Source organism: Triticum dicoccoides, chromosome 6B, assembly GCF_002162155.2.
Source record: "Triticum dicoccoides isolate Atlit2015 ecotype Zavitan chromosome 6B, WEW_v2.0, whole genome shotgun sequence".
Classification (NCBI taxonomy): domain Eukaryota; kingdom Viridiplantae; phylum Streptophyta; class Magnoliopsida; order Poales; family Poaceae; genus Triticum; species Triticum dicoccoides.
Window position 1 is genome coordinate 489,556,036 of NC_041391.1, and position 12,658 is coordinate 489,568,693.

General features: G+C 46.0%; 1 protein-coding gene across 1 annotated transcript; it reads left to right on the top strand.

Moving 5' to 3' along the window:
• Positions 1-9,955: 9,955 nt before the first annotated feature.
• Positions 9,956-11,719, top strand: LOC119324660. The gene is made up of 2 exons (XM_037598438.1): positions 9,956-10,180; positions 10,260-11,719. The coding sequence occupies exons 1-2, from the start codon at positions 10,046-10,048 to the stop codon at positions 11,580-11,582; spliced, it is 1,458 nt and encodes a 485-aa protein (XP_037454335.1). The 5' UTR covers positions 9,956-10,045; the 3' UTR covers positions 11,583-11,719.
• The last annotated feature ends 939 nt before the right edge of the window (positions 11,720-12,658 follow it).

The following is a 12,658-nucleotide window of genomic DNA, read 5'->3' on the forward strand; positions in this document are numbered from 1 at the left end:
GCAAAACGAACTACACGATCTTTGTGCTATGCTTAGGATTGGGTCTTGTCCATCACATCATTCTCCTAATGATGTGATCCCGTTGTCAATGACATCTAATGTCCATAGTCAGGAAACCATGACTGTCTGTTGACCAACGAGCTAGTCAACTAGAGGCTCACTAGGGACATGTTATGGTCTATGTATTCACACGTGTATTACGATTTCCGGATAATACAATTATAGCATGAATAAAATACAATTATCATGAACAAGGAAATATAATAATAATGCTTTTATTATTGCCTCTAGGGCATATTTCCAACAGTCTCCCACTTGCACTAGAGTCAATAATCTAGTTACATTGTGATGAATCGAACACCCATAGAGTTCTGGTGTTGATCATGTTTTGATCACGAGAGAGGTTTAGTCAACGGATCTGCGACATTCAGATCCGTATGTACTTTGCAAATATCTATGTCTCCATCTTGAACATTTTCACGGATGGAGTTGAAACGACGCTTGATGTGCCTGGTCTTCTTGTGAAACCTGGGCTCCTTGGCAAGGGCAATAGCTCCAGTGTTGTCACAGAAGAGTTTGATCGGCCCCGACGCATTGGGCATGACTCCTAGGTCGGTGATGAACTCCTTCACCCAAATTGCTTCATGTGCTGCCTCCAAGGCTGCCATGTACTCCGCTTCACATGTAGATCCCGCCACGACGCTCTGCTTGCAGCTGCACCAGCTTACTGCTCCACCATTCAACATATACACGTATCCGGTTTGTGACTTAGAGTCATCCAGATCTGTGTTGAAGCTAGCGTCGACGTAACCCTTTACGACGAGCTCTTCGTCACCTCCATAAACGAGAAACATGTCCTTACATTTTGAGTATGTGCTCACTGACAGAACTATTTTCCTCCATCTTACAACTATAGAACTTGTCGGAGACTTCATATCTCTCGACCCGGGCATGAGCTTGGAAAACTAGTTTCAGCTCCTCGAACATCTCATATGCTCCGTATTGCTCAAAACGCTTTTGCAACCCCGGTTCTAAGCTGTAAAGCATGCCGCACTGAACGAGGGAGTAATCATCAGTACGAGACGGCCAAGCATTCATAATGTCTTGGTTCTCTGGGACGGGAGCGTCACCTAGCGGTCCTTCTAGGACATATTGTTTCCTGACAGCTATGAGGATGATCCTCAGGTTCCGGACCCAGTCCGTATAGTTGCTGCCATCATCTTTCAGCTTGGTTTTCTCTAGGAACGCGTTGAAGTTCATGTTGACATGAGCGTTGGCCATTTGATCTACAAGACATATTATGCAAAAAGTTTTAGACTAAGTTCATGATAATTAAGTTCATCTAATCAAATTATTTTAATGAACTCCCACTCAGATTAGACATCCCTCTAGTCATCTAAGTGTTACACGATCCGAGTCAACTAGGCTGTGTCCGATCATCACGTGAGACGGACTAGTCATCGTTGGTGAACATTCTCATGTTGATCGTATCTTCCATATGACTCATGTTCGACCTTTCGGTCTCCGTGTTCTGAGGCCATGTCTGTACATGCTAGGCTCGTCAAGTTAACCCTAAGTGTTTTTGCATGTGTAAAACTGTCTTACACCCGTTGTATGTGAACGTAAGGATCTATCACACCCGATCATCACGTGGTGCTTCGAAATGACGAACTTTAGCAACAGTGCATAGTTAGGGGGGAACACTTCTTGAAATTTTTTGTAAGGGATCATCTTATTTACTACCGTCGTTCTAAGTAAACAAGATGCATAAACATAATAAACATCACATGCAATTATATAATAGTGACATGATATGGCCAATATCATATAGCTCCTTCGATCTCCATCTTCGGGGCTCCATGATCATCTTTGTCACCGGCATGACACCATGATCTCCATCATCGTGTCTTCATGAAGTTGTCACGCCAACGACTACTTCTACTTCTATGGCTAACGCATTTAGCAATAAAGTAAAGTAATTTACATGGCGTTCTTCAATGACACGCAGGTCATACAAAAAATAAAGACAACTCCTATGGCTCCTGCCGGTTGTCATACTCATCGACATGCAAGTCGTGATTCCTATTACAAGAACATGATCTCATACATCACAATATATCATTCATCATTCATCACAACTTCTGGCCATATCACATCACATGACAATTGCTGCAAAAACAAGTTAGACGTCCTCTAATTGTTGTTGCATCTTTTACGTGGCTGCAATTGGGTTCTAGCAAGAACGTTTTCTTACCTACGAATAACCACAACGTGATCTTGTCAACTTCTATTTACCCTTCATAAGGACCCTTCTCATCGAATCCGCTTCAACTAAAGTGGGAGAGACAGACACCCGCCAGCCACCTTATGCAACTAGTGCATGTTAGTCGGTGGAACCGGTCTCACGTAAGCGTACGTGTAAGGTTGGTCCGGGCCGCTTCATCCCACAATACCGCTGAAGCAAGATAAGACTAGTAGCGGCAAGCAAGTTGACAAAGTCTACGCCCACAACAAAATTCTGTTCTACTCGTGCAATAGAGAACTACGCATAGACCTAGCTCATGATGCCACTGTTGGGGAACGTTGCAGAAAATTAAAATTTTTCCTACGGTTTCACCAAGATCCATCTGAGTTCATCTAAGCAACGAGTCAAGGGAGTGAGTTTGCATCTACATACCACTTGTAGATCGAGTGCGGAAGCGTTCAAGGGGATGGTGATGATGGAGTCGTACTCGCCGTGATTCAGATCACCGATGACCAAGTGCTGAACGGACAGCACCTCCGCGTTCAACCCACGTACGGTACGGGCGACGTCTCCTCCGTCTTGATCCAGCAAGGAGGAAGGAGAGGTTGAGGAACACAGCTCCAACAGCAGCACGACGGCGTGGTGTTGTTGGTGCAGCAGTACTCCGACAGGGCTTCGCCAAGCACGTACGGAGGAGGAGAGGTGTTGGGGAGGGGAGGGGCTGCGCCTTGGCTTGGGTGTTCAGCCCTCCCCTCACCCCTCTATTTATAGGGGAAGGGGCAAGGAGGGCCGGCCCCTCTAGATGGGATCTAGAGGGGGGGGGCGGCCAGGGAGGGGGGACTTGCCCCCCAAGCAAGGGGGGCGCCCCCTCTAGGGTTCCCCCCCCCAACCCTAGGCGCATGGGCCCAAGGGGGGGGCGCACCCAGCCCTCCAGGGGATGGCTCCTGCCCCACGCCGCCCATGTGCCCCCCCGGGAGGGGTGGCCCCTCCCGGTGGACCCCCGGAACCCTTCCGGTGGCCCCGGTACAATACCGATATGCCCCCGAAACCTTCCGGTGTCCATATGACAGCTTCCCATATATAAATCTTTACCTCTGGACCATTCCGGAACTCCTCGTGACGTCCGGGATCTCATCCGGGACTCCGAACAACATTCGGTAATCACATACAAGTCTTCCTAATAACCCTAGCGTCACCAAACCTTAAGTGTGTAGACCCTACGGGTTCGGGAGACACGCAGACATGACCGAGACGGCTCTCAGGTCAATAACCAACAGCGGGATCTGGATACCCATGTTGGCTCCCACATGCTCCTCGATGATGTCATCGGATGAACCACGATGTCGAGGATTCAAGCAACCCCGTATACTATTCCTTTGTCATTCGGTACGTTACAAGCCCGAGACTCGATCGTCGGTATCCCAATACCTTGTTCAGTCTCGTTACCGGCAAGTCACTTTACTCGTACCGTAATGCATGATCATGTGACCAAACACTTGGTCACTTTGAGCTCATTATGATGATGCATTACCGAGTGGGCCCAGAGATACCTCTCCGTCATACGGAGTGACAAATCCCAGTCTCGATCCGTGTCAACCCAACAGACACTTTCGGAGATACCTGTAGTGCAGCTTTATAGTCACCCAGTTACGTTGTGACGTTTGGTACACCCAAAGCACTCCTACGGTATCCGGGAGTTACACGATCTCATGGTCTAAGGAAGAGATACTTGACATTGAAAAAGCTCTAGCAAAACGAACTACACGATCTTTGTGCTATGCTTAGGATTGGGTCTTGTCCATCACATCATTCTCCTAATGATGTGATCCCGTTGTCAATGACATCTAATGTCCATAGTCAGGAAACCATGACTGTCTGTTGACCAACGAGCTAGTCAACTAGAGGCTCACTAGGGACATGTTATGGTCTATGTATTCACACGTGTATTACGATTTCCGGATAATACAATTATAGCATGAATAAAATACAATTATCATGAACAAGGAAATATAATAATAACGCTTTTATTATTGCCTCTAGGGCATATTTCCAACAGGCGCGCCCCCCTACCTCGTGGGCCCCTCGGAGCTCCACCGACGTGCTCCTTCCTCCTATATATACCTACGTATCCCCGAATGATCAGTACAGGAGCCAAAAACCTAATTCCACCGCCGCAACCTTCTGTATCCACGAGATCCCATCTTGGGGCCTGTTTCGGAGCTCCACCGGAGGGGGCATCCACCACGGAGGGCTTCTACATCATCACCATAGCCCCTCCGATGAAGTGTGAGTAGTTTACTTCAGACCTTCGGGTCCATAGCTAGTAGCTAGATGGCTTCTTCTCTCTTTTTGGATCTCAATACAATGTTCTCCCCCTCTCTCGTGGAGATCTGTTCGATGTAATCTTCTTTTTATGGTGTGTTTGTTGAGACTGATGAATTGTGGGTTTATGATCCAGTATTATCTATGGAAAATATTTGATTCTTCTCTGAATTCTTTTATGTATGATTGAGTTATCTTTGCAAGTCTCTTCGAATTATCCTTTTTGGTTTGACCAACTAGATTGGTAGTTCTTGCAATGGGAGAAGTGCTTAGCTTTGGGTTCAATCTTGCGGTGTCCTTACCCAGTGACAGAAGGGGCAGCAAGGCACGTATTGTATTGTTGCCATCGAGGATAACAAGATGGGGTTTTTATCATATTGCATGAATTTATCCCTCTACATCATGTCATCTTGCTTATGGCGTTACTCTGTTTTTACTTAATACTCTAGATGCATGCTGGATAGCGGTCGATGAGTGGAGTAATAGTAGTAGATGCAGAATCCTTTCAATCTACTTGTCTCGTACGTGATGCCTATATACATGATCATTGCCTAGATATACTCATAACTATGCTCAATTCTGTCAATTGCTCAACAGTAATTTGTTCACCCACTGTAGAATATCTATGCTCTTGAGAGAAGCCACTAGTGAAACCTATGGCCCCCGGGTCTATTCTCATCTTATCAATCTATATCACTTTATTTACTTGCTTTGTTTTTACTTTGCCTTTTACTTTTTACTTTGCATCTATCTGTCTATCAAAAATACCAAAATATTATCTCTATCAGATCTCACTCTCGTAAGTGACCGTGAAGGGATTGACAACCCCTAAGCGTTGGTTGCGAGTTGCTATCATTTTGTGTAGGTACGAGGGACTTGTGTGTGGTCTCCTACTGGATTGATACCTTGGTTCTCAAAAACTGAGGGAAATACTTATGCTACTTTGTTGCATCATCCTCTCCTCTTCGGGGAAATCCAACGCAGTGCTCAAGAGGTAGCACTAGCCTCTCTTGTGCCGCGCAACTTTCGCCGGTACGATACACCTACCATATACCTTCCTTAAAACAGCCACCATACCTACCTATTATGGCATTTCCATAGCCATTCCGATTGCCATGCAACTTTCCACCGTTCCGTTCATATGACACACATTACTTTTGTCATATTGTTCTTTGCATGATCATGTAGTTGACATTGTATTTGTGGCAAGGCCACCTTCTTAATTTTCATACATGTCGCTCTTGATTCATTGCATATCCCGGTACACCGCCGGAGGCATTCATATAGAGTCATATCTTGTTCTAGCTTTGAGTTGTAAATCCATAAAAGTGTGATGATCTCCATTATTAGAGCATTGTCCTAGTGAGGAAAGGATGATGAAGACTATGATTCCCCCACAAGTTGGGATGAGACTTCGGACTTTTCAAAAAGAGAAAAAAAAAGAAAAAAAAGAAAAAAAAAAGAGAAAGGCCAAAAAAAGGCCAAAGAAAAAAATAAGAAAAAAAAGAGAAAGAGAAAAAAATAAAATGAGAGAAAAAGAGAGAAGGGACAATGCTACTATCTCTTTTTCCACACTTGTGCTTCAAAATAGCACCATCATCTTCATGATAGAGAGTCTCATATGTTGTCACTTTCATATACTAGTGGGACTTTTTCATTATAAGAACTTGGCTTGTATATTCCAATGATGGGCTTCCTCAAAAGTGCCCTAGGTCTTCGTGAGCAAGCAAGTTGGATGCACACCCACTTAGTTTGTTTTGTTGAGCTTTCATATATTTATAGCTCTAGTGCATCCGTTGCATGGTAATCCCTACTCACTCACATTGATATCTATTAATGGGCATCTCCATAGCCCGTTGATACGCCTAGTTGATGTGAGACTATCTTCTCCTTTTTGTCTTCTCCACAACCACCATGCTACTCCACATATAGTGCTATGTCCATGGTTCACGCTCATGTATTGCATGAAACTTGAAAGAGTTTGAGATTATTAAAGTATGAAACAATTGCTTGGATTGTCATCGGGGTTGTGCATGATTAAATACTTTGTGTGATGAAGATAGAGCAACAGCTAGACTATATGATTTTGTAGGGACAACTTTCTTTAGCCATGTTATTTTGAGAAGACATGATTACTTTGATTAGTATGCTTGAAGTATCACTATTTTCATGTTAATATGAACTTTTATTTTTTATCATTTGGATCTGAACATTCATGCCACAATAAAGAAAATTACATTGAGAATTATGCTAGGTAGCATTCCACATCAAAAATTTATTTTTTATCATTTACCTACTCGAGGACGAGCAAGAATTAAGCTTGGGGATGCTTGATACGTCTCCAACGTATCTATAATTTTTTATTGTTCCATGTTATTATATTACCCCTTTTGGATGTTTATGGGCTTTATTTTACACATTTATATCATTTTTGGGACTAACCTTCTAACCGGAGGCCCAGCCCATATTGTTGTTTTTTTTTGCCTATTTCAGTATTTCGGAGAAAAGGAATATCAAACGGAGTCCAAACGGAATGAAACCTTCGGGAGCGTGATTTTTGGAACAAACGTGATCTAGAGGACTTGGAGTGCAAGTCAAGAAGCAGCTGAGGCCTCCACGAGATAGGAGGGCGCCCCCCCTATAGGGCGCACCCCTGTCTCGTGGGCCCCTCGGGCGGCCACCGACGTACTTCTTCTTCCTATATAAGCCTATGTACCCTAAAAACATCCAGGGAGCCACCGAAACATAATTTCCACCACCGTAACCTTTTGTATCCGCGAGATCCCATCTTGGAGCCTTCGTCGATGCTCCGTCGGAGGGGGAATCAACCATGGAGGGTTTCTACATCAACATCCTTGCCCCTCCGATGAGTTGTGAGTAGTTTACCACAGACCTTCGGGTCCATAGTTATTAGCTACATGGCTTCTTCTCTCTTTTTGGATCTCAATACAATGTTCTCCCCCTCTCTTGTGGAGATCTATTCGATATAAACTCTTTTTGCGGTGTGTTTGTCGAGATCTGATGAATTGTGGGTTTATGATCAAGTTTATCTATGAGAAGTATTTGAATCTCCTCTGAATTCTTCTATGTATGATTGAGTTATCTTTGCAAGTCTCTTCGAATTATCAGTTTGGTTTGGCCTACTAGATTGATCTTTCTTGCCATGGGAGAAGTGCTTAGCTTTGGGTTCGATTTTGCGGTGTCCTTACCCAGTAACAGAAAGGGTTGCAAGGCACGTATTGTATTGTTGCCATCAAGGATAAAAAGATGGGGTTTATATCATATTGCATGAGCTTATCCCTCTACATCATGTCAACTTGCTTAAGGCGTTACTCTGTTCTTATGAACTTAATACTCTAGATGCGGGCAGGAGTCGGTCGATGTGTTGAGTAATAGTAGTAGATGCAGGCAGGAGTCGGTCTACTTGTTACGGATGTGATGCCTATATACATGATCTTGCCTAGATAATCTCATAATTATTCGCTTTTCTATCAATTGCTCGACAGTAATTTGTTCACCCACCGTAATACTTATGCTATCTTGAGAGAAGCCTCTAGTGAAACCTATGGCCCCCGGGTCTATCTCTTATCATATTTGCTTCCAATCTACTTTTATTTGCATCTTTACTTTTTGCATCTATATTATAAAATACCAAAAATATATTTATCTTATCATACTATCTCTATTGGATCTCACTTTCGCAAGTGGCCATGAAGGGATTGACAACCCCTTTATTGCGTTGGTTGCGAGTTCTTTGTTTGTTTGTGTAGGTGCGTGGGACTTTTGAGGAGCCTCCTACTGGATTGATATCTTGGTTCTTAAAAACTGAGGGAAATACTTACACTACTATTGTTGCATCACCCTTTGCTCTTCAAGGAAAACCAACGCAAGCTCAAGTAGCAAGGACGAACTCATCTACAATATTGAATTTAAACTAGTCTATAAAACTACAAACAACATGCACCAAATTCATCTACAAAATATAAAGTTGAAGCAATACATGCCTTGCAAGCGTTTTGTTAAATACCTTGTGGGCGCCGGGCTGCAGTGAGCCGCTGGGCGCTGTTCGTCGCATGAATGGCGCACTCGAGGGGTGGCGGCAACGAGAGGAGGTGGAGGAAGCAGTGGCGGCGCGCCGGGATAGGCGGGGGAAGCGCCGACGGGACGCCGGAGCAAATGGGGAAGGTGCGAGCGGCGGCGACAGTGCCTGGATCTGGCAGTTGGTGAAGTCGTGCGCAAGTCGCCGTTGTCCAGCGCGTGGGAGCGGGCACACGAAATAAGCGGCACGTGATGCCGTTTTCCTCCGCGCACTGAACCCATTATACCGTGCTCGTGTTTTTTCCTGACCGCTGGAGCGCCCGTTTCAGCTCCGCGCGCGTAAAAAACCGTTCTCTCTAGCGCGCTGCTGAGATTACGCGTCTGTTGAAGATGCTCTAAGGGCCTATTCTGATGTCCAAAAACTTCTGAAAACTTCCCATATCCAGCTTCTGTATGTAACTTCTCACTTCAGCTAGCGATTGAAAACCGTTCTGGAGCTGAGGTAGCTTCTGCCAGCGCCACAGCCCAATTGGGAGCTAAGAAGCCTGCTGGGCGCTCTTTGGGCTGGCTGGAGAAGCCCAGTTCGGTAGCTGGGGTAGTAGGCCCGAAAAAAAACAAGAAAGGCTAGGCTGTTGAACGTGGATGCTGCTCCGGGCTGGGGAGGGCGTCTCGGCCGTCAATGGCGGGTGGGGGGGTGCCCTGCTCCTTCCCATGGGGTCACTGCTCATGCCTTACGGCAGCGGCGAGGACGGGATTCGGAGGGAATAGGTCTAGGAAGGCCGGATCTGTACGCAGAGGAGTGGTTGCGGCCGGCGACGGGGAGGGGCCTGCGTGGCGGTAGGTACGGCGGCGGTGAGGGTTTCGTGAGGAAGAGAACGAGAGAGGGAGAGATATGTGCGAGATGTGATGTGTTTTCCTGTACGAGCGGGGATAAGAGAAGGATCGAAACGTTTTCTTTTGCGGTGGCATTCCCCTCGTAAATAAGTGAAACTTCAGCTTCGGGAAAAACACGGATCTGGGAAAAGCTCGCTTCACCGATTTGCACTATGGCCTAATACCGCTTCGAGAATTTAGCTTCCCGCAGCAAAACCTTTCGGACCAGATCCACTCCGAGAATTCATGAAGTTTGAAGCCAGATAGATTCAGAACAGGCCCTAAACCACCTTACCACGGACCAGAATTCTCTATGGTAAGACAGGGTGACGTTCGACCACTGACATATTGACATATGGGCCAGGTTCAGGCCCACATGCCAGTGGCCCAACGGTACATACCGTACGTCAGAGGAGCTTCTTCCCCTTATCACGGGGTCACATTCACGCAAACGATACAGCCGCCGCCCTCCTCGTCTTCCCAAACCCTAGTCACGGACTCCCGGCGAGCCCGCAGCGACGGCTGTCGATCGCCTCAGGGTACCGATCCACGAGCCCTGAGTATGCGATGACGTCAGGAGGAGGAGGCGAGCATGGCTGCACGGAGCAGGGCCACCTGCCGGCGACCGACCGCCGTGGCCGCGACGAAGACGCCTCTCCCCATTCCGCGCCGCCACTCCCCTTCCCCGAAGCAGCGCTCGAGGTATGTGCCCCTCCTCTTTCCGTCCTCCAATCTGGAGTCCAACAAAGGGAGCCGAAACGAACCGTCTCCTCCGTTGCAGATGAAGAAGAAGCAGAAGCTGGTGCAGCAGCCCTCGCCGGAGATCCCCGACAATGCCGTCGTCGAGATCCTGTCGCGGGTGCCCTACCGGTCGCTCTGCCGCTTCAAGTGCGTGTCCAAGCCGTGGCTCGCCCTCTGCTCCGACCCGGACATCCGCAGGAGGAGCGGCTGCGGCCTCAGCTTCCGCAATCTGTCCGGGAGAGGGCCCCCTCTGGTCGATCCTTCGCTCCCGTTCCTGCGAGGGCGCTACGAGCGCGTCGAGATCCAGCAGTGCTGCGGCGGCCTCCTCCTCTGCAGATGCTGGGACTCGTATAAAGGGCGGAACAAGAAGAAATTCGGGTACGCTGTGTGCAATCCTGCCACCGGGGAGTGGACTGTGCTGACCCTCATTGTTTTGCCGGACCCGGTGGACGGCGTTCCTGTGATCTACGATGTGAACGATCTCTTCCTGGGGTTTGACGCCGCTGTTCCGTCCCGCTTCGTGGTGTTTGCGCCCCTGAGCAATTCCTTAGGCGAGTTCGCGCAGGTGGCCATCTTCTCATCGGAGACTAGGCGCTGGACTTCGGTGGAGAGTGAGTGGCCTTACAAAACCGTTCTTCTTGGTGGTACAGCTTGTGCCTACCTGAATGGCACTATGCATCTGACTACCCATCATGGTACAATAGTCACTGTCGACGCGGAGGGGAAGACTTGGAGGGAAATTGAGGATGTCATGGAGGACAACCGTGAGGTTGTTTCCATTGGGCATTCCCAGGGCAGCTTGCATGCTTGGCTGATAGATAATGATAAGGATCCCGAACTCTGTGTTTGGGTTCTTGAGGATTATGCTAGTGGAAAGTGGACCCTGAAGCACACTGTTGAGATATCGGAACTTTTCGGGAGGCAGCCGGACAAAGATGAAGCGTGCTATAGCATGCTTGCGATCCATCCAGATTATAATTTGGTTTACCTCACCGACAACAAGAAGATGACAGTGTCGTATGATATGGATACTCGGAAAGTTGATGTTATCTGCACTTCTGGAGAATTACTGGTTGGTGCACCTTATGTTCCTTGTTTTGTGGAAATGTTGGCAGGGAGTCGCTGCTGCTTTAATGTACTTGGAGTGGAAGCACTTCACAAATACCAGTTGTTGGGTATGAGCTTAAGTGTCTTGTTTTGTGGACTGGCTTGGATATATATGTCTCAGGCTCTCAGCTCCTATGTCTACTTCAGTTTGTTGTTCCTATCTGTTTGTGTTCAGATGTGTGCCATTTGTGGCTTTGAACATCACTTAATGTCTGAGGAACCCTCTGATGGGTCATTATCGAGGTCACTTTGTTAGCCCCTCATGTGGGCTAAATTTGACACTTTATCTATCTGGATCTCATCTCAATTGTCTTTAATATGCAACTTGTTATCCATTGTTTTTAAGTAATTATTAAAGTCGTGACATTTCTTCCACATCTGGAAGCATCATCACTCTCTTGTCTGTTTTATTTTGTTTGAAATTTTTAATCTTTATCAGTGATCTGGTATTGGGCGCTGACCTTTCTATATTATGCATAGAGGGTAAAGAAATCCGCTTGGTGACAATCATTATGCAGCTGATAGAGCTAGATGGTTATTTCTCACTTTTCTTAGTAGAAGATGTCTTTGTTGGGTCAGAGAACAGAATAATTCAGTCAAATGCATGTCTGAGGAACCTTCTGATGGGTCATTTCTCAATGATTATTTTCTTCTTGGGTTTTGGCAGATGGTATTATATATAATTGGGGAATCTTCTTGTCCATTATCTAGCATACTTAAGATCTTGACACTGTAACTTCAAGATCTCAGCAAATTAACTGTCTCTTCTTGGATTAGGAAGCTGCATATGTAGCACCGGTACTGTCTTGTTTTTTGTGGCAGACACACCTTTACTACCTGCAGCTCAAGTATGCATTGGACACATTAAAATTATTTTAACAGAAGCTGTAACCTGATGTTTATTGTCATTCAAAATGAAAAGGATAGAAATGCGGCCTACAAATTTATTTTCAGTTGAACATTTCATCCATGCAAGGATGAAACAAAACCAGCCTTTCCATTACCCTCAGCCTCAGGTTTATTCTCTTCCTTGAGCGAAATTTGAGAAATTAAATTACAATGTGGCTTTCTATATCATCCAAAGAAATACTCCTTCCGTTCCTAAATATTTGTCTTTCTAAAGATTTTAATAAGTAACTACATATGGAGCAAAATGAGTGAATCTACACTCTCAAATATGTCTATATACATTCGTATGTGATAGTCAATTTGAAATCTATAAAAAGACAAATATTATGGAACGGAGGGAGTAGCAAGCATGGTAAGCAAGAGCTGAGTGTGATTGACTCCACGCTAACACGGGGAGATCGATTACCAGGTCTAAATCTAGGG

Coding starts and splice junctions, on each gene's coding strand:
- LOC119324660 (XM_037598438.1), top strand. CDS start 10,046: ATGACGTCAGGAGGAGGAGGCGAGCATGGCTGCACGGAGCAGGGCCAC. Junction 10,181..10,259: donor TCCCCGAAGCAGCGCTCGAG/GTATGTGCCCCT, acceptor CCTCCGTTGCAG/ATGAAGAAGAAGCAGAAGCT.